The 21,836-nt window shown below is 42.8% G+C and overlaps 2 protein-coding genes across 2 annotated transcripts in view; both read left to right on the forward strand.

Moving 5' to 3' along the window:
* lars1b (leucyl-tRNA synthetase 1b) overlaps positions 1 to 15,375 on the forward strand; it is a 30,304-nt gene extending 14,929 nt beyond the window's left edge. The window contains 5 exon segments of the mRNA XM_036934554.1: positions 12,858 to 12,894; positions 13,790 to 13,821; positions 13,823 to 13,907; positions 14,292 to 14,424; positions 14,829 to 15,375. Of these exon segments, the coding sequence (XP_036790449.1) occupies positions 12,858 to 12,894; positions 13,790 to 13,821; positions 13,823 to 13,907; positions 14,292 to 14,424; positions 14,829 to 15,034 (493 nt within the window). The 3' untranslated portion in view covers positions 15,035 to 15,375.
* A 146-nt stretch (positions 15,376 to 15,521) lies between these two features.
* Positions 15,522 to 20,941, forward strand: plac8l1 (PLAC8 like 1). The gene is made up of 5 exons (XM_036989701.1): positions 15,522 to 16,499; positions 16,775 to 16,906; positions 17,073 to 17,317; positions 17,670 to 17,806; positions 19,748 to 20,941. Exons 2-5 carry the CDS (start codon positions 16,872 to 16,874, stop codon positions 19,877 to 19,879), a joined length of 549 nt encoding a protein of 182 aa, XP_036845596.1. The 5' UTR covers positions 15,522 to 16,499; positions 16,775 to 16,871; the 3' UTR covers positions 19,880 to 20,941.
* The last annotated feature ends 895 nt before the right edge of the window (positions 20,942 to 21,836 follow it).

Consider the following 21,836-nt stretch of genomic DNA (forward strand, 5'->3'; position numbering starts at 1 on the left):
TGGGTTGTTCTGAACAGAATCAGCTCATCACCCTGGGTTGTTCTGAACAGAATCAGCTCATCACCCTGGGTTGTTCTGAACAGAATCAGCTCATCACCCTGGGTTGTTATGAACAGAATCAGCTCATCACCCTGGGTTGTTCTGAACAGAATCAGCTCATCACCCTGGGTTGTTCTGAACAGAATCAGCTCATCACCCTGGGTTGTTCTGAACAGAATCAGCTCATCACCCTGGGTTGTTCTGAACAGAATCAGCTCATCACCCTGGGTTGTTATGAACAGAATCAGCTCATCACCCTGGGTTGTTCTGAACAGAATCAGCTCATCACCCTGGGTTGTTATGAACAGAATCAGCTCATCACCCTGGGTTGTTATGAACAGAATCAGCTCATCACCCTGGGTTGTTCTGAACAGAATCAGCTCATCACCCTGGGTTGTTATGAACAGAATCAGCTCATCACCCTGGGTTGTTATGAACAGAATCAGCTCATCACCCTGGGTTGTGCTGAACAGAATCTGCTCATCACCCTGGGTTGTTCTGAACAGAATCTGCTCATCACCCTGGGTTGTTCTGAACAGAATCAGCTCATCACCCTGGGTTGTTCTGAACAGAATCAGCTCATCACCCTGGGTTGTTATGAACAGAATCAGCTCATCACCCTGGGTTGTGCTGAACAGAATCTGCTCATCACCCTGGGTTGTTCTGAACAGAATCTGCTCATCACCCTGGGTTGTTATGAACAGAATCAGCTCAACACCCTGGGTTGTTCTGAACAGAATCAGCTCATCACTCTGGGTTGTTCTGAACAGAATCAGCTCATCACCCTGGGTTGTTCTGAACAGAATCAGCTCATCACCCTGGGTTGTTCTGAACAGAATCAGACTATCTTTGTCTGTTTTGCCACATCACATCCACTTGACTGCACTCATAACTCTTTTCTATGGAAAGTAATGAAGTGAATAATGAATTGCATTGTGAAAGCCTAATAGTGAAATATTGTACTTTATAACTTAGCTAGTCATGTTGGCAATAGAACAGTCTTTCACATGTTGCCCACCTGACCCAGATTGTGATCTGTAATGGACCCTTTTTGGATTGCATAAACCAGTGGTTCCCAAACTTTTTATTGTCCCATACCCCTTCAAACATTCAACCTCCAGCTGCGTACCCCCTCTTGCACCAGGGTCAGCGCACTCTCAAATATTGTTTTTTGTTATCACTGTAAGACTGCCACACACACACTATATGATACATTTATCAAATCAAATCAAATTTTATATGTCACATACACATGGTTAGCAGATGGTAATGCAAGTGTAGCGAAATGCTTGTGCTTCTAGTTCCGACAATGCAGTAATAACCAACGAGTAATCTAACCTACCAATTTCACAAAAACTACCTTATACACACAAGTTTAAAGGGATGAAGAATATGTACATACAAATATATGAATGAGAGATGGTATAGGCAAGATGCAGTAGATGGTATCGAGTACAGTATATACATGAGATGAGTAATGTAGGGTATGTAAACATATAAAAGTGGCATAGTTTAAAGTGGCTAGTGATACATGTATTACATAAAGATGGCAAGATGCAGTAGATGGTATAGAGTACAGTATATACTATACATATGAGATGAGTAATGTAGGTTTAAAGTGGCTAGTGATACATTTTTTACATCAATTTTTCCATTATTAAAGTGGCTGGAGTTGAGTCAGTGTGTTGGCAGCAGCCACTCAATGTTAGTGGTGGCTGTTTAACAGTCTGATGGCCTTGAGATAGAAGCTGTTTTTCAGTCTCTCGGGCCCTGCTTTGATGCACCTGTACTGACCTCGCCTTCTGGATGATAGCGGGGTGAACAGGCAGTGGCTCGGGTGGTTGTTATCTTTGATGATCTTTATGGCCTACCTGTGACATCGGGTGGTGTAGGTGTCCTGGAGGGCAGGTAGTTTGCCCCAGGTGATGCGTTGTGCAGACCTCACTACCCTCTGGAGAGCCTTACGGTTGTGGGCGGTGCGGTTGCCGTACCAGGCGGTGATACAGCCCGACAGGATGCTCTCGATTGTGCATCTGTAAAAGTTTGTGAATGTTTAAGGTGACAAGCCAAATTTCTTCAGCCTCCTGAGGTTGAAGAGGCACTGCTGCGCCTTCTTCACCATGCTGTCTGTGTGGGTGGACCAATTCAGTTTGTCCGTGATGTGTACGCCGGGGAACTTAAACTTACTACCTTCTCCACTACTGTCCCGTCGATGTGGATAGGGGGGTGCTCCCTCTGCTGTTTCCTGAAGTCCACGATCATCTCCTTTGTTTTGATGACGTTCAGTGTAAGGTTACTTTCCTGACACCACACTCCAAGTGCCCTCACCTCCTCCCTGTAGGCCGTCTCGTCGTTGTTGGCAATCAAGCCTACCACTGTAGTGTCGTCTGCAAACTTGATGATTGAGTTGGAGGCGTGCACGGCCACGCAGTCATGGGTGAACAGGGAGTACAGGAGAGGGCTCAGAACGCACCCTTGTGGGGCCCCAGTGTTGAGGATCAGCGGGGTGGAGATGATGTTACCTACCCTCACCACCTGGGGGCGGCCTGTCAGGATGTCCAGTACCCAGTTGCACTGGACTTCCTGACGGGCCGCCCCCCAGGTGGTGAGGGTAGGTAACAACATCTCACACTCATAAGAATGAGTGTGGTTTTTGTCACAACCTTACTCGTGGGAAGTGACAAAGAGATCTTATAGGACCAGGGCATAAATAATAATATAAAAATAATAAATAATTTTCCTCTTTATTTAACCGTCTTACATATTAAACTTTACTTGTTCATCGAAAATTGTGAATAACTCACCACAGGTTAATGAGAAGGGTGTGCTTGAAAGGATGCACATAACTCTGCAATGTTAGGTTGTATTGGAGAGAGTCTCAGTCTTAAATCATTTTCCACAAGCAGTCTGTGCCTGTATTTAGTTTTCATGCTAGTGAGGGCTGAGAATCCACTCTCACATAGGTACGTGGTTGCAGAGGTCATCAGTGTCTTAACAGCGTGATTTGCCAAGGCAGGATACTCTGAGCGCAGCCCAATTCAGAAATCTGGCAGTGGCTTCTGATTAAATTCAATTTTCACATAACCGCTTGTTGCAATTTCGATGAGGCTCTTTTGTTCAGATATCGTTATGTGGACTGGAGGCAGGGCATGAAAGAGATAACGAATCCAGTTGTTTGTGTCATCCATTTCGGGAAAGTACCTGTGTAATTGCACTCCCAACTTACTCAGGTCCTTCGCTATATCACATTTGACATTGTCCGTAAGCTTGAGTTCATTTGCACACAAACAAATCATACAATGATGGAAAGACTTGTGTGTTGTCCTTGCAACTTCTTAATCCTAGCTTTAATTTTGCACCTCACATTGAATATAGTTGTGGAGAGTCCCTGTAATCCTAGATTCAGATCATTCAGGCGAGAAAAAACATCACCCAGACAGGCCAGTTGTGTAAGAAACTCGTCATCATGCAAGCAGTCAGGCAAGTAAAAATGATGATCAGTAAAGAAAACTTTAAGCTCGTCTCTCAATTTAAAAAAACTTGTCAATACTTTTCCCCTTGATAACCAGCGCACTTCTGTATGTTGTAAAAGCTTTACATGGTCACTGTCCATATCATTGCATAGTGCAGAAAATACACGAGAGTTCAGGGGCCTTGCTTCAATTAACAAAGTTAACCATTTTCATTGTAGTGTCCAAAACGTCTTTCAAGCTGTCAGGCATTTCCTTGGCAGCAAGAGCCTCTAGGTGGATGCTGCAGTGTACCCAAGTGGTGTCGGGAGCAACTGCTTGCACATTACCACTCCACTATGTCACCCCTGTCATGGCTTTTGCGCCATCAGTACAGATACCAACACATCTTGACTACCAAAGTCCAGTACTTTAAAAATATCCTCTCCTGTTGTCCTGGTTTCCAGTGGTTTGCAGAACAGGATGTCTTCCTTAATTGACCACCCATAAACGTAACGGAGGTATGCCAGGAGCTGTGCCAGTTCTGCCATGTCTGTTGACTCATCCAGCTGTAACGCATAGAATTCATTGGCTTGTATGTGATGCAGTAATTGTTTCAAAACATCTCCTGCCATGTCACTGATGCATTGTGAAACAGTGTTGTTTGATGAAGTCATTGTCTATATAGTTTTTTTGGCCTTTTCCCCCAGCATTGTTCCAGCCATATCGCGGCAGCAGGAAGAATGAAGTCCTCCACAATAGTATGGGGCTTGTCTGTCCTAGCCACTCGGTAGCTCACCATATACAACGCTTCTAGCCCCTTCTTATTAATGGTATCTGTTGCTTTCATACATGTCTTACAATTCGAAAGTCTTCTTAATTCTCGCTCAAAAAACTCCTGTGGCTTATTTTTCAAATTGGCATGTTTTGTTTCTAAATGTCTGTCCAAGAGTAAAGGTTTCATCGAGATGTGAGATAGTACTTTTGCACATATAACACTCTGTGGCAGAGGAAATGCACTACTCCCAATATAAGTGAACCACAAATCAATGTAGTTCTCATCATATTTGCGCCTTTTCGATGGTCCAACGTCCCTGTCTGTTGTTCGGTGCTTTTCCGGGTAAGTGGGCAGTAGCTCTTCGGCTGCATCAGATTCACAACTGTCAGTATCCATGCTAGCATTGGATATGCTCGTGGAAGCAGAACAACTTGTGTCGTCGACAGTTGCAGGTGTTGTACTGCTGGTACTTTTTTAAATGTGAATCACATTTTTATTTAGCTTACCCCCCGACGGCATTGCGTACCCCAGTTTGGGAATAACTGGCATGAACAACATTAATTGTGTGATGACGGGGATGCAGGGTTGTGTTCAGAAAATCTATACGTGTGCTTTCTCTAGTTCCCCAATGGCACAGCTAGGAGAGCTCACAATAGAAGCTTATACAGTTGAAGTCAGAAGTTTACATACACTTAGGTTGGAGTCATTAAAAAGGCGTCCCGCTAGCGGGACAACTTCTTGTGAAGCTGGAGAGCGCGCAATTCAAATAAATAATCATAATAATTATGGATATTAAACATTTAGCTAAATATAAGTGACTTATATCGGTTGAAAGCTTAAATTCTTGTTAATCTAACCGCACTGTGCGATTTACAGTAGGCTTTACAGCGAAAACATGCCATGCGATTGTTTGAGGATGGCACCCCACATCAAAATATTTTTCCACCGGCAAAGGTTTCATAAATTCACAAATAGAGATTAAATATTCACTTACTTTTTGAAAATCTTCCTTTGATTTGTCATCCACAGGGTCCCAGCTATAACATATAGTGTCATTTTGTTAGATAAAATCCTTCTTTATATCACAAAAAGTATTTTTATTTGACGCCATCGATTTCAGGGATCCACTCATTCAACGTGACAAGATAGGCGTCCGAAAATCTACCCCTAAACTTTGTTTCAACAAGTTAAAATATGTTTCTAATTAATCCTCAAATACCCTAAAAGGTAGTCAAACTATAATTTTTCATATGGAAATAAGTATGTCAATAGGAAAGCGATATTAGCAGGTGCGCGTTGTCTTCATTGTGAGTGGTCACACGAATTTCCAAGCAGATGTCATTGTACTAAAACTCATTATTCTTACTCGTCTTACTCCATTGTAAGAGCATGGGCTCTCTCTCAAAATAAATTCTGGCTGATTTTTCTTTGGATTTTCTCCTACCATATCTATCGTGTTATAGTCTCCTAAATTATTTTATAATTTCCGCAAACTACTGAGTGTGAATGTTTTCTTTCCAATGGTACCAATTATGTGCATATCCCAGCTTCAGTGCCTGAGCAACAGGCAGTTTACTTTGGGCACATCAGTCAGGCGGAAATTGAGAAAAAAGTATCCTCTTCTGAATAAGTTAAAACCCGTTTATCAACCACTCCACAAACTTCTTGCTATCAAACTATAGTTTTGCCGGTTAGGTTAGGACATCTACTTCGTGCATGACACAAGTCATTCTTCCAACAACTGTTTACAGACAGATTATTTCACTTAGAATTCACTGTATCACAATTCCAGTGGGTCAGAAATGTACATACACTAAGTTGACTATGCCTTTTAAAAGCTTGGAAAATTCCATAAAATTATGTCATGTCTTTAGAAGCTTCTGATAGACGAATTGACATCATTTGAGTCCATTGGGGGTGTACCTGTGGATGTATTTCAAGGCCTTCCTTCAATCTCAGTGCCTTTTTGCTTGACATCATGGGAAAATCTAAATATATCAGCAAAGACCTCAGAAAATAAATTGTAGACCTCCACAAGCCTGGTTCATCCTTGGGAGCAATTTCCAAATGCACGTTCATCTGTACAAACAATAGTACGCAAGTATGAACACCATGGGACCACACAGCCGTCATACCGCTCAGGAAGGAGACGCGTTTTGTCTCCTATAGATGAACATACTTTGGTGCAAAGAGTGCAAATCAATCCCATAATAACAGCAAAGGACCTTGTGAAGTTGCTGGAAGAAACAGGGTACAAAAGTTTCTATATCCACAGGTAAACGAGTCCCATATCGACATAACCTTAAAGGCCGCTGAGCATGGAAGAAGCCACTGCTCCAAAACCGCCATTAAAAAGCCAGACTACGGTTTGCAACTGCACACGGGGACAAAGATCGTACTTTTTGTCCTCTGTGCTGATGAAACAAAAATAGAATTGTTTGGCCATAATGACCATCGTTATGTTTGGAGGAAAAAGGGGGAGCTTGCAAGCAGAAGAACATCATCCCAACCGTGAAGCATGGGAGTGGCAGCATCATGTTGTGGGGGTGCTTTGCTGCATGAGGGACTGATGCACTTCACAAAATAGATGGCACCATGAGGAGGGAAAATTATGTGGATATATTGAAGCAAAATCTCAAGACATCAGTTAAAGCTTGGTCTCAAATGGGTCTTCCAAATGGACATTGACCCCAAACATACTTCCAAAGTTGTGGCAAAATGGCTTAAGGACAACAATGCCAAGGTATTGGAGTGGCCATCACAAAGCCCTGACCTCAATCCTATTGAACATTTGTGGGCAGATCTGAAAAAGCGTGTGCAAGCAAGGATGCCTACAAACCAGACTCAGTTACACCAGCTCTGTCAGGAGAAATGGGCCAAAAGTCACCTAACTTATTTTGGGAAGCTCGTGAAAGGCTACTCGAAACGTTTGACCCAAGTTAAACAATTTAAAAGCAATGCTACCAAATACTAATTGAGTGTATGTAAACTTCTGACCCACTGGGAATGTGATGAAGGAAATTAAAGCTGAAATAAATCATTCTCTCTATTATTAATCTGACATTTCACATTCTTAAAATAAAGTGGTGATCCTAACTGACCTAAGACAGGGAATGTTTACTTGGATTAAATGTCAGGAATTGTGAAAAACTTAATTTAAATGTATTTGGGTTAGGTGTGTGTAAACTTCCGACTTCAACTGCAGTTGAAGACTCTTCTTTGAGTCATAAAAGTGCAGTGAAATTACTTAGGAGCTGTGCACACTTTGGAGAGGTGTGTGGCCCCTTGGAGACACCAGTAGTCCTCTCAATCAAACCCTTGTAATTTTTTGTCTTATGTTGCACCTAAACCACATTTTCCAGGATATTTATTTTTATTTTTATCCCCCTTTTTTCTTTTCAATTTCATGGTATCCAATTGGTTAGTTTTAGTCTTGTCTCATTGCTATGACTCCCGTACGGACTCGGAAGAGGCGAAGGTCGAGATCCATGCGTCCTCCGAAACACAACCCAACCAAGCCACACTGCTTCTTGACACAATGCCCATCCAATCCGGAAGCCAGCCGCATCAATGTGTCAGAGGAAACACCGTACACCTGGTGACCTGGTCAGCGTGCACTGCACCCGGCCCGCCACAGGAGTAACTAGTGCGCGATCAGACTAGGATATTCCTGCCGGACAAACCCTGCCTAACCCGTATGACGCCGGGTCAATTGTGAGCCTCCCCATGGGCCTCCCGGTCGCGGCCGGCTGAGACAGAGCCTGGGCCCGAACCCAGAATCAGCCTTACACCACTGCGCCACCCGGGAGACTTCCAGGAATATTCTTATCATGTTACTGAATGTATCCAGAGTATTTTCTGATTTCGTTATCAACAAATGCTGGCGAAAAGTACAATAAATGTAAAATGCACACCAAATCAACAGTGTCTTGTTTGGATTCAGTCTTCTGTCAGGTGAACTTCTGTGTCCTAAACTTTGGTCTGATAATTTCATCATAATCTCCAAACTGTTCCCTTTCAATTGCTACCACAGTTGTGCAAATGCTTTTCATATTTCTTCTGTAAGAAACATTTCAAATGAGCTCTATCCATGTAGGCCAATTCCCCACGAGTATAAAGGGTTAATGGAGCTGAACTAAGTTTGAAATGTACCTTTGTGGTCAATGTTGATGAATAGCTTAATGGTTAGATGGGACATAATGGTCCTGCGGAATCCTTTCCCTTTCACACAGCACAGTGAGCCAGAAAACAAGTCTCTTCATTAAACCCTGACAATACCAAGCAGCCTTGGATACAGACATATGTCACTAAGTTGTACAGTAATTACCCAATGGTGACATTTAGGTCTCATTGCATTCTAATGTTGTCACAGTGTCACGACTTCTACCAAAGGTAACTCCTCTCCCTGTTCGGGCGTCGCTCGGCGGTTTACTAGCCACCACCGATCCTTTTTCCTTTTCTGGTTGTTTTGTCTGTGTTCCTTTTCACACCTGGTTTCAATTGCGTTTATTTCTGTGTGTATATAGGGCACCTGTTACCTGCCTTAATTCGTGCAGGATTAAGCTTGTGGGTATTTGCGTTCGGTATTCTATGTTGTTTATTGTTTTCGCATTTACGTACTTTACGTACTTTACGTACGTGTATGTAGTGTCGGAACTGTCGAGAGCGTAGTTTGGATATTCATCTGGGCCAATTTTGTATTGGTGGACTATGTATACATATTAAACACGCTTCTCAGAAATCCCTGCTCTCCTGCGCCTGACTCCTACACCTCTCACCACCGAGACGCACCTTATCACACACAGAGACCAATGAGTTCTCAGTCAAGTGGCTGGGGTCCTAGATAGAAGTTAAAATACTACTCTGATCTTGTAGCCTATCTTGTGTACATCTCCATAGATGGTTCCATATGTAATTCTATGGCGAGGAGTGTATTGACAACGTGAAGCTGTATTCTACCAGCCTCGACAGATGGCTCTTCAGTCACTGTCTATATTTTTTGGATGGAGTAAAGAGAAATGATTTTGTTCCATAGAAAACATAGACACGGCTATAACACATCCCCTATGAGTAGGATAGTTGGTAACAGTCAGTGAAAACAGCTCTTCTTCAAAGAGACCTATTTACAGACCATTAGCCTAGCTGTAGCTTTCTGCCATAGGGACTAGACAGCATCTTTAATGTATGGCTCACACACCCTCTACTACTCTGAGAAGAGAGAAAAATGAACGTGGCGGCAGTGTCCCGTGTGGTAACTAGAAGAGAGTCGACAGCTGTCATGTTAAATGAGTTCACGGATGCCCGGCTCCACTTGGCACTGAGACTAGTTCACACAGTAGCTCTTAGAGGGGGGACAATGAATACTCATCCTCCAGATAGGTTTAGGATCTTATATAACACAGTAGACTTGGCAGCATTAACTAGAGAGTGACATTTCTCAGTCATGTCATGTTAGCCCAGGTGCTAATGGACGTCTGGCTGGGTCAGGACTTCCTCCTCTGATGAGCATCGCAGCCAGGCTAACACTACTGCTGTGCTAGCAGGCTGCAGACTGACTGATCTCTCTATTGTCTGTCTGTTTCTCTGTCTGTTACTCCGTCTCCCTCCCTCCCTTTACAGAAGGGTGACGTGAAACCCCCGGCCAAGCCCTTCTACTGCACCATCTACGTGGTGCAGTAGAAGACGTACCCCTCCTGGCAGCACAATGCCTTCTCTCTGCTGGGAAAACACTACAAGGCAAGTACTAACCCCCATGAATCTGCTTGGTTGGGAATCAGACCGGGAAGACCGAGTGAGCCTATGAACTTGACTCTATGTCCCAAATAGCACTATATAGGCAATAGGGTGCCATAGGGCTCGGGTCGAAAGTAGTGCACAATGGCTGAATTTATTGCTGTGCTTATTTTGCCCAATTATTGACTAAAGAGCTGATCGGATTGGTCAATAAATGCAGCTTGGGAATAGAGTGCCATTTGAGACACAGAAATAGATGGTTCTGAAACGTATCTGTATTTCAGCTTGTCCCTCCTGTTGTTTTGGGGAGGAGTGGCTACAGAATATAGAGACCCTACTGTGAGCTGTGATCCGCCCACAGGCAGAGAAAGTTGCTATGCTGCTGACGGCCTGGAATCCCCCTGATGATAGACTGACACTCCCATGTGTAGTGTGTGTGTATGTGTGTGTGTGTGTGTGTGTGGGGGGGGGGGGGGGGTGTTGTTCTTCCCTGGATGTGTGTTCTCAGAGCAAGAAGGGCACTCTGCCTGATACCAAGGTCATTGCCATGGAGCTGGGTGCCCTGCCGGAGCTCTAGAAACAGATGGAGAGAGGTATTCTGTTCCTTACAGTGATCAAGGTGAGGCTGAGGACAGGAGAGTTGGCCCCTCTCCACCCCCCAGGGCCCTGGTCTGTCTCTGTGGTGGGGGCCAGGGCCTCACTATAACACAACCCTTGGCTGACCTCTGCTAGGCTCTCTGCATTCTTTTGAAAAACATGTACGGCTCTGTACAGTTGGTAAGCACATTGAGGACATTGTTTCCGTCATTAGATCACTTGTATTTCTACAGTCCATATTCACTACCTGGCCAGCACAACCCATATTCACTACCGGGCCAGCACAACCCATATTCACTACCGGGCCAGCACAACCCATATTCACAACCGGGCCAGCACGACCCATATTCACTACCGGCCCAGCACAACCCATATTCACAACCGGGCCATCACGACCCACATTCACTACCTGGCCATCGCGACCCATATTCACTACCGGGCCAGCACCACAGTGATCAATATTGGATAGCCTTTCTCAGTGGTTCAGAGCTTAGCATGGGTATTGCTAGAGGTATGACTGCATCAAAGTGATCAAATATCCAACAAACAATATATTCCAAGCCAGATTATTGCCTGTGTTGGGACTGTAAAACCCTACTGTATAGGTCCAATCTAAATAGCTGTGAACATGAAGGCTCTTAGGCCAATGTGTGTGTGTGTAAAAACTGTTGGTCTCTAAATCAGGAGAAGTGGCGGACCATGTAAAAACTAATGGTCTCTAAATCCGGCTAGAAAGACCATGTAAAAACGTTGGAATGCCCCCACCCGTCTGAGCGGTCGGCTGTGAATGCCCTCACCCGTCTGAGCGGTCGGCTGTGAATGCCCCCACCCGTCTGAGCGGTCGGCTGTGAATGCCCTCACCCGTCTGAGAGGTCGGCTGTGAATGCCCTCACCCGTCTGAGCGGTCGGCTGTGAATGCCCTCACCCGTCTGAGCGGTCGGCTGTGAATGCCCTCACCCGTCTGAGCAGTCGGCTGTGAATGCCCTCACCCGTCTGAGAGGTCGGCTGTGAATGCCCTCATCCGTCTGAGCGGTCGGCTGTGAATGCCCTCACCCGTCTGAGCGGTCGGCTGTGAATGCCCTCACCCGTCTGAGTGGTCGGCTGTGAATGCCCTCCCCCACTATATAGTTATTGGTTTGGTTTAGCCCACTATGGTGCTGAAAGTCACTACCACACACACAGACACAGTTGTTTCCATTTGAAGATGTTTGTATGATTTTGGTAATCCGAATTACTTGGAAATCTTATTGTTGTGGTTCTATAAGGAAAATATATGCACACATTTAAACAGCAAGGGTTATCAATATGAAATATACATATATGTACATTAATAAATGACAAATGGCATTACAATTACAACAATTCTATAAAGGGCTATAAACACAGCATCAATATTAAGATATACTTAAACATTCACCTCTTGGAGAGAGAGTTAAACAAATTACTTGGATTGACAAAGGGTCAATATTTATGACACCCTCTTTCTGCCAGGCTGTGAGCTCTTATCAGAAATGTCTTGGCACCACAGGGTCGTATGAGCAAGCTCCAAGAACCCTCTGGTATGACTCTAGAAGCTTGCACATGGCAGCCCAATAAAACACCTTAATAAAAGCCACTATGGAAAACACTGTGGTAGCGTGTGCATGCAAAATACTATGTTTACCAATACAACAATTCATTTTTTACATTTTATTTCTCCTTTATTTAACCTGGTAGGCCAGTTGAGAGCAAATTCTCATTTACAACTGTGACCTGGCCAAGATAAAGCAAAGCACTGCGTCAAAAACAACAACACAGTTTCCACATGGGATAAACAAACATACAGTCAATAACACAATAGAAAAATCTATGTACAGGGTGTGCAAATGTTGTAAGAGTAGGGAGGTAAGGCAATAAATAGGCCATAGAGGCGAAATAATTACAATTTAGCATTAACACTGGAGTGATACTGTAGATGTGCCGATGATGATGTACAAGTAGAGATACTTCTGTGCAAAAGAGAGAAAAGAAATGACCTACTTGTGCAACTAATGGAATAATAACGCTTATGGCAGTATGGAATAATACTACATAGATAAACAATAAGCAGAGCAGTATTGGCAAATCTAGCATGAATGAGAATAGCAACAGCCATACAGCCATACAGCCCCCCGCACCACATTCAGACATTGGTGTTAATGTCGGCAATAAAAAGTCCTGAGAAATGCACGTCTTCTTCCTACAGACGATGAGAACACTCTGACCTGAATGGCCGGGTGCAGTGCTCCTGGAGAACATAGTTTGACAAACTCTCTGGAGGTAGCTACACCAAACACTCTTCCCTCACTTTCTCCGAGCTATGCATGTTTCATGGAATGAGTTGTGAAGGATAGGCTCTACAACCTGCCATTCATTCTCTTAACTCCGCCCCCTGGTAATCTCTGAAACATCTATCAAGCGTTTCTTTTTTTTACATCCCTTCTCCCAATTGACTGTTTTCAGTTTGACTTTCAGTTTGTCCTCCACCTCCAGAGTTGAATCTAGCTGTTTTCTATCTGTTTAAGAGCACTATTGTCCATCTATACAGCCCAATGTGTTTTATTCATCTCACCTATGTTATTAGTTCTGTAATATTATACCATGGCTCTATGCTTTCTCTGGAAAATAATGCAACTCCATGGAAGGTTGGCGGCACTCTGCTAAAACATCTTGGAACACACTTTCCACGTCGTTCATTATTTACCATAGAACGCATAGACCCTTGTTGATTATCCCTTACATAACTCCCATAGCGACCATAGTGATTCAGCCAGCCTGTGATGTTTATTTGGGGCATTTGCTGGCACACCAGGCCTGTCTAACTAACTGTATCTAGTTTCTAATACCCTCTCTAACCAGTCTTAATTATACTGAAACAACAACAGTTGCCTTGAATGTGTAATGTGGGTAACTTTTCAGCAGCACCAATCGCATGAGGATTTCAGGCTAATGCCAACCATCTCCCCTGTTCCCCACAGTATGAATTCACAACGCTCCAAACACTCTGCATGTCACACTGGCCCTATCAAATATTAAACTACTGTGTTAATGGTTTCTCCCTCAATCTTTCTCCCTATCTCTCTCTCCCTCTCCTCCCTCTCCTCCCTGTCCTACATCTCCTCCTACTCTTCCTCCTCCTTCTTCTTCTTCTTCTTCTTCTTCTTCTTCTCCCCAGCTTGATCAGATAGATGCTGTGTTCGCATCAGAGAGATGACACAATAAAGGAGGACTGTTGCCTTGGGAAACCGTTCAGTGTCTTCAGATCCGAGGAAGACGGACAGACACATCCTCTTGTTTGAGCTGCCATTCTGCCACAAAGACGCGCCTGTCGGTTGTTTCACTAGTTTGTCTTTCTGCTTGATCAGCCCCCCACACAGAGAAATAGACAGGACATTTTAGATGCTATTAGAATAATTATAGTAAGAGCAACATAGTTTCCAGAGAGACCTCTTTATTATTCATGATTTTATCTTGAAAACATTGATACCACTAAACGTGTTCAATCAGTCCATGTTAAATGTTTACTTAAACATTTTGAAAGCGATGATAAATAATAACTTGACACTTGACACGACATATTATTTATGACAACATGTATGTCTGTCTGTGAAATGATTTGAACACTTTATGAATTATGAGTATAGTTCAGACCAGTGAGCTGTGTGTGTGTCTCCCAGCTTGGTGTGGCAGTGTTCCTGGTCAACCCCCATCCATCCAACGGTCTCTTTACCATCACCATCAACATCTGACAGGGCCACAGCAGAGACGACATCATCTGCAGACTATCCAAAGCCATCAGACTAATTAAAGGTATACTTCTAATCTCCTAAAGACCTTGCGACTTCAATGCTTTCCTATTGATAGCGTATAATTGAACCATATTTGATCATATTTTTTTAATTGCCTGCCTTGGCCTATTGCCATTCCCTTAGTTAAATGTAAAAGTTAGTTTTACTGAGGGTTGTATTTAAGATGTACAAATAGTTTGTGTCTAGTAGTCATTTAGATGAGTACTCTGCTCTTAGTTTTCACACAGTAACTTTTGATCATACAATTAGCAGAATGATGTTGTTTTAGGCTGCAGTTCAACACACGTCCCCTGTTATGTCCTGCAGACCTGACTGAAGTGAGGCATCTACAAGGTTGTTGTTGTTTAACCCTGCAATGTAACCGTGGTGCCTGACCTCCTACATGTTCCCTCTGTCCCCATGCAGACCTGTCCAAAGTGGAGCTGATGTGCTTTGAGGACCCTGTCCTGGGGCCTCGCCAGGTGCCCAACCTGGGGAGGGAGGAGCAGGGTAAGCTGCCCATCTCTGACAAGTCTTCCTTCAGCATCAGCCTGGCCAACCGGAAGGTCCTCATGACAGACAATGGCCTCAGCGTGGATATAGGAGACACCCTGATTTACCTGCTACAATAGCACAGGTCTGGGGCCTGTTTTACTACTTCTATCACTGGTCTGACAAGGGATCATCTAGTCTCATAGATATCAGTGAATGTAGGAAGAATGCATGTTAACAGTATTTGAACAGGGCCCTGCTCTCTGTGTAGAGGGGTGGGACTGAACCGCTGGGGCTGTAGCAGAATGACAAGACACTATTTTCCTGCTGTGTCGGAGGTCTATGTAGATAACATGCACAGCTCTGTGACGTATAGCCAGGCTGTCAGAATGTGTGTGTCTGGTAGCGAAGTCAGGTGCAGCAGAGCAGAGAATTGTTATTTAGGCAAAAGTGAAAAACGCCCAAAACAGTAAAAAAAAAATATGTTTAACAATAAACAGCTTCGTGAAAAATAACCCGGAAAAACAAGCCAGTCTAGCGCATCAACAATACACACGTAACACAAACAAAGACATGATGGGGAACAGAGGAATAAATACATGTAGATTGATTGGGGAATGAAAACCAGGTGTGCAGGGAACAAGACAAAACAAATGGATATATGAAAAATGGAGCGGTGATGGCTAGAAAGCCGGTGACGTCGACCGCCGAACGCCGCTCGAACAAAGAGAGGAGCCGACTTCGGCGGAAGTCGTGACACAGGCACAAGTCTTGCCTTTACCTTTTCTATTGAAGTGGTTGTACAATAGAATGTGTACCTTCGTCCTCTCATCTTATGTGAAATTAAATGTAATTATGTTGTTTCAATCGGCTCAGTGTCTGCCATTATGTGCTAAAGTACAGACGGAATAAAGCTCCTCTTGAGCATACCTGTACAGCCCTCTGCCTACGGTCTCTTTACACTAGTTACAAGACATATATTTTGTATTCATATGTTGAGGGGTTCCAGGCAAAGGTGTCTTCTGAACATCTCTTCAGCGGTACTTATATGTCCAGTAACTACCGTATACAATTAATAATTTCCACAAATGTGTCAACAAAACAAAAAATATTCTGGCATAATTGTTCAAGTTTGAATAAACACATTTTTATGTAATTGGGTGGTGCATTTCTTTCTTTTCATTCATATTGCGACATACGACCACATTAAACTCCCTCTGCAGTGGTCTTCTAGGTTACCAGTTTGGCGTGAATCACATGAAAAACATCTCTGTAATGGACTGTAGCCATCTACTGGCAGTATGAGCACTGCTAATTAAATCCCCCTTGGAAATCAGTCATGCATTTGAAACCCAGTCTGCCTCTGTTTCTATAAACACTACACAATGGATGTTCTGCATTTTGCTCTCACTCAGCAGGAAATGTCCTCGGCTGTTCAGAGAAACCGGGTGAGATGTTTCTTATTTTACCACAAGCCTCCCCCAGCCGATTCTCATACCAGCACTGTGCACCAAAAAGCAAAAAAGTGATCAGGAGGATGTGTGCCAGACAGCTCACTTGTGTCCAGGACTAAGCGGTAGCACTTTGCTGTTGTCTGTGATTCGGGTAAGTGTTGCCTCTTAATTTGACAATGATTTTCTCGTTGTCACTGCTGCCCGTTTATGCATGTGTTGGGAGTATGAACTTACTGGCTAGCCTTGGCCTTGGCCCCTACACTGTGGAAATGTGGCATTTGCGCTTTGAATTAGAGGCTCCATTCCAGACAGTCTTGAACAGGCCGGCTCTGTCCTTGTTTGCTGTGGCAGCGCACATGCTGTACTAAGAGGGTGTTATGAGCCCCTAGAAGAGGAGGCCCAAAATGTCTTATCTTCCTAGAGCAGCCGCTGAGCTCCAGCCCTCTCTGGAGTAGTACACCTCGTCTCAGTGGGAAACTCAACCAGTCTCCCCTTCCTTCCCTGGCTGGGAGCAGCCGTCAGCATGGAGGATACCACAGCCATAGTCACCACAGTCCAGTAAGTGTTAGGCCCTTATCAGTAGAGATCACTACTCACTAATCATTGTTGGGTGTAATGAATCATTCCAACATGTTCTTAAGCCTGATGTTCTTAAGCAGCATTGCAACACAGCTAAGCCTACATTCATTTCTACATTTTATAGTTCCTTTCTTGTTTATCTCAGTTGTGCACCAGTCACCAAAGCTGCAAAGCAGCAGGCCCCAGGTGATGAGGAGGACGAGGAAGCCGGGGGCTCGGACATAGGAACAGAAAGCTGGAACACACAGAGTGCCGCTTCTGCTGCGATGAAACTCCCTGTGCTCACGCAGCCTGGCCTGGGGGTAACCACGACAACAGTGACCACCATCACTCAGACAGGAGGGGATTGGAGCAGCAGTCTGTTCAACGTGTGTGGAGACAGGACCGCATGTGAGGCAGACACAGCATTGGGGTTATTACACTGCATTGTACACACTCAAGTGTAAAAGTCACAGTTGTCAGTTTGAGTAACTACAATAGTCAGATGGTGGATGGCTATCCTATCCTATCTTACATTCTTACGCTCTACCTATGTTAATTAAGGACATTCAATGTTACCCAATGTTAAAGAGAGGATACTTTGTAAAGATGACGATTCTCTTGCATAATACCATATCAATCTACAATACTCTGTAGGGTTGCTAAACATGTATTCAAATTGGAAACGTTTTCCATAACCGACTGCTACTATCTTGTGGAGAATTAGTTTTCCTAAGCCCTGTATCGCTCTCATTTTTCCCAGGTCTCTTAGGGGTCTTTGTGCCCTGTTGCTTGGACCTGAGTCTGGCCCACCAGTACGGGGAGTGTCTGTGTCTGCCCCTGCTCCCTGGCTCCACATTCGCCATGCGGGTGGGCATCAGGGAGAGATACAAGATACAGGTGAGGATTGTTACGCAATAATGACGGGGGTTAATGGGTGTTATTAGAATCCATTAACGACCTGCTGGTGTCATGGGGACCAAAGCAGTGTTCTCTCAGAGCAATTCGGTATCACTATTTATTTCAAGAGATGTAGGTTGCACATCATGTACAACAAATTATTGGACAACAAATTATGTGTCACTCACTCCCTCACATTTACTTTCCTCCTGTCTACGCAGCCGTGGCTGTACACCATATTTTATTTTGTATTGCATGCGGTGGGAAATTTGTTTCTGATTTGTAATGTAACGACTCATTCTGATTTGTAATGTAAAGACTCATTCTGATTTGTTACGTAAAGACTCATTCTGATTTGTAATGTAAAGACTCATTCTGATTTGTTACGTAACGACTCATTCTGATTTGTTACGTAAAGACTCATTCTGATTTGTAATGTAAAGACTCATTCTGATTTGTTACGTAAAGACTCATTCTGATTTGTTACGTAAAGACTCATTCTGATTTGTTACGTAAAGACTCATTCTGAATTGTTACGTAAAGACTCATTCTGATTTGTTACGTAAAGACTCATTCTGATTTGTAATGTAACGACTCATTCTGATTTGTTACGTAACGACTCATTCTGATTTGTAATGTAACGACTCATTCTGATTTGTTACGTAACGACTCATTCTGATTTGTAATGTAACGACTCATTCTGATTTGTTACGTAAAGACTCATTCTGATTTGTAATGTAACGACTCATTCTGATTTGTTACGTAAAGACTCATTCTGATTTGTAATGTAACGACTCATTCTGATTTGTAATGTAACGACTCATTCTCATTTGTAATGTAACGACTCATTCTGATTTGTTACGTAACGACTCATTCTGATTTGTAATGTAACGACTCATTCTGATTTGTTACGTAACGACTCATTCTGATTTGTAATGTAACGACTCATTCTGATTTGTTACGTAAAGACTCATTCTGATTTGTAATGTAACGACTCATTCTGATTTGTTACGTAAAGACTCATTCTGATTTGTAATGTAACGACTCATTCTGATTTGTAATGTAACGACTCATTCTGATTTGTAATGTAACGACTCATTCTGATTTGTTACGTAACGACTCATTCTGATTTGTAATGTAACGACTCATTCTGATTTGTTACGTAACGACTCATTCTGATTTGTAATGTAACGACTCATTCTGATTTGTTACGTAAACACTCATTCTGATTTGTAATGTAACGACTCATTCTGATTTGTTACGTAAAGACTCATTCTGATTTGTAATGTAACGACTCATTCTGATTTGTAATGTAACGACTCATTCTGATTTGTAATGTAACGACTCATTCTGATTTGTTACGTAACGACTCATTCTGATTTGTTACGTAAAGACTCATTCTGATTTGTAATGTAACGACTCATTCTGATTTGTTACGTAACGACTCATTCTGATTTGTAATGTAAAGACTCATTCTGATTTGTAATGTAAAGACTCATTCTGATTTGTTATGTAACGACTCATTCTGATTTGTAATGTAACGACTCATTCTGATTTGTTACGTAAAGACTCATTCTGATTTGTAATGTAACGACTCATTCTGATTTGTAATGTAACGACTCATTCTGATTTGTTACGTAAAGACTCATTCTGATTTGTTACGTAAAGACTCATTCTGATTTGTAATGTAACGACTCATTCTGATTTGTTATGTAACGACTCATTCTGATTTGTAATGTAAAGACTCATTCTGATTTGTTATGTAAAGACTCATTCTGATTTGTTACGTAAAGACTCATTCTGATTTGTTATGTAAAGACTCATTCTGATTTGTTATGTAAAGACACATTCTGATTTGTTACATAAAGACTCATTCTGATTTGTTACATAAAGACTGATTCTGATTTGTTACGTAAAGACTCATTCTGATTTGTTACGCAGGGCAGCGTCTGTGAGGACTGGACTACAGTGTATTGCTGCTACCCCCTGGCCATCTGTCAGATGATCCGAGAGATGAAGAGGAGGATGAAGAGCCAAACCTACAAAGTATCCACTGCACTAGAGTGTTCCTGACAACATGGCTGTCTGTGTGTTAGATTCATTCATCCAGGTCAGGACCACATTTTATTCATATTACAATATTCATGATCTAACCTTGGTACCTATAGCAAACTTGGCTTGTGTATAGAACCTTCAGAGGCTCATGTCATTTCATTGGTGCATCAATGATGTCTGCATATGACTATGTCACAGATGGATGATTACTATGTCACAGATGGATGGATGATTACTATGTCACAGATGGATGGATGATTACTATGTCACAGATGGATGATTACTATGTCACAGGTGGATGATTACTATGTCACAGATGGATGGATGATTACTATGTCACAGATGGATGGATGATTACTATGTCACAGATGGATGGATGATTACTATGTCACAGATGGATAATTACTATGTCACAGATGGATGATTACTATGTCACAGATGGATGGATGATTACTATGTCACAGATGGATGGATGATTACTATGTCACAGATGGATAATTACTATGTCACAGATGGATGGATGATTACTATGTCACAGGTGGATGATTACTATGTCACAGATGGATGGATGATTACTATGTCACAGGTGGATGATTACTATGTCACAGATGGATGGATGATTACTATGTCACAGATGGATGGATGATTACTATGTCACAGGTGGATGATTACTATGTCACAGATGGATGGATGATTACTATGTCACAGATGGATAGATGATTACTATTACAGATTACTGTCACATCCGTCTAAATGGTGATTATTACAGGTCTCTATGGGGGTCATCATACTACAGGTTCCCGTTTGGTGTCTTATGAGAGCCCTAGTGATCATTCTAGGGTTTCTGAGGACATCCCTGTTTAAGATGAGTCGGCATATGTAAAATAAAGTTATTTAAGTTAAGAATTAAGTTAAGAATGTATTTGGGGATGGGGACTTAGGCTTGGTATTTGAGCCTGTGTAGGATGTGGAACATCAGTGATACTTAATCAGACAATGTTTCATAAATGTTTGCAAAGTAAAATAAAATTCCTAAACAATTGTATGAAACAGTCCATGTAGGCTAAGCCATTAAATAATAAAACCTATTTGCATATTTGTATTATTATTGTATTATTCTATTTCTGACCTTACCCTGCCTGCGGCTGACAATCACGGTAAGCTAATTTTGCACGTCCCTCTCTGAACCGCAAATGCCAACCAACACCAAGCCAGGATGTATCCAAAGGCTGAATATGCAATTTGTTAACTGCTGTTTATTGCTTATTTCAGCATTATACATCAAATACGGAACACCGTTTTTTTAAAGTCTATACTAGAAGCACATTGATTCAACTGAGTGAGTTCATAAGAGGTAGTGTAAGTTTCCAACAATCCTTCACATTTAATCTCCCTGTTGTAGAATTGCAGTCCTTGCGTGATCTCTTGACCCCTGACTTTTGTATGCTGTATGATCCCAGATGAAATATGCATGAATGACAACCTGTGAAGAGGGTGGCTAGCTAGGAGCATGGTGATAGTAGCTTGATGATAGTAGCATGGTAGCTAATACAGTATTATGATTTCATCAGAATGTATCCTCTAATAACAATCAGCATCATGCTCTCATTATGGAAAAAGGTTTATGTCTAATGGCAATCTGGTTCTAGCCAGATGGACAGCCTTAGTGACCGTGTCATCAGCCCAGCTCCATTTACATATATCTACCAGTAGATGGCAGTGTTGCCTGAACTGCAGTACTGCTGCTCTGCTGCCTCCTGGGCTTCTGCAGGGACCAGAAAGCAGCATGCGTGTTCCTCCCGCCTGGTGCACCAGGTGTGCAGATGATGCTGTTGGTCTGTGGTAAGACCCCCTCGGGGGCGGGACTGTTGGAGCCAAACCACTGCAGAGCCCAGGATATGATGAGAGGGAGGGAGGAGAAGAGAGAGGGAGGAGAGGAAAGGGGAAAAAAAACAACAACAGTGGTGATACTGTA

The sequence above is a fragment of the Oncorhynchus mykiss genome, chromosome 10 (genome assembly GCF_013265735.2).
Source record: "Oncorhynchus mykiss isolate Arlee chromosome 10, USDA_OmykA_1.1, whole genome shotgun sequence".
Lineage (NCBI taxonomy): Eukaryota > Metazoa > Chordata > Actinopteri > Salmoniformes > Salmonidae > Oncorhynchus > Oncorhynchus mykiss.

What these genes read in the sequence shown, in the direction of transcription:
- plac8l1 (XM_036989701.1), top strand. Translation starts at nt 16,872, where the DNA reads ATGGAGGATACCACAGCCATAGTCACCACAGTCCA. An exon ending in GTGTGGAGACAGGACCGCAT is followed by an intron (nt 17,318 to 17,669) that starts GTGAGGCAGACA and finishes CATTTTTCCCAG; the next exon opens with GTCTCTTAGGGGTCTTTGTG. An exon ending in GGGAGAGATACAAGATACAG is followed by an intron (nt 17,807 to 19,747) that starts GTGAGGATTGTT and finishes TTTGTTACGCAG; the next exon opens with GGCAGCGTCTGTGAGGACTG.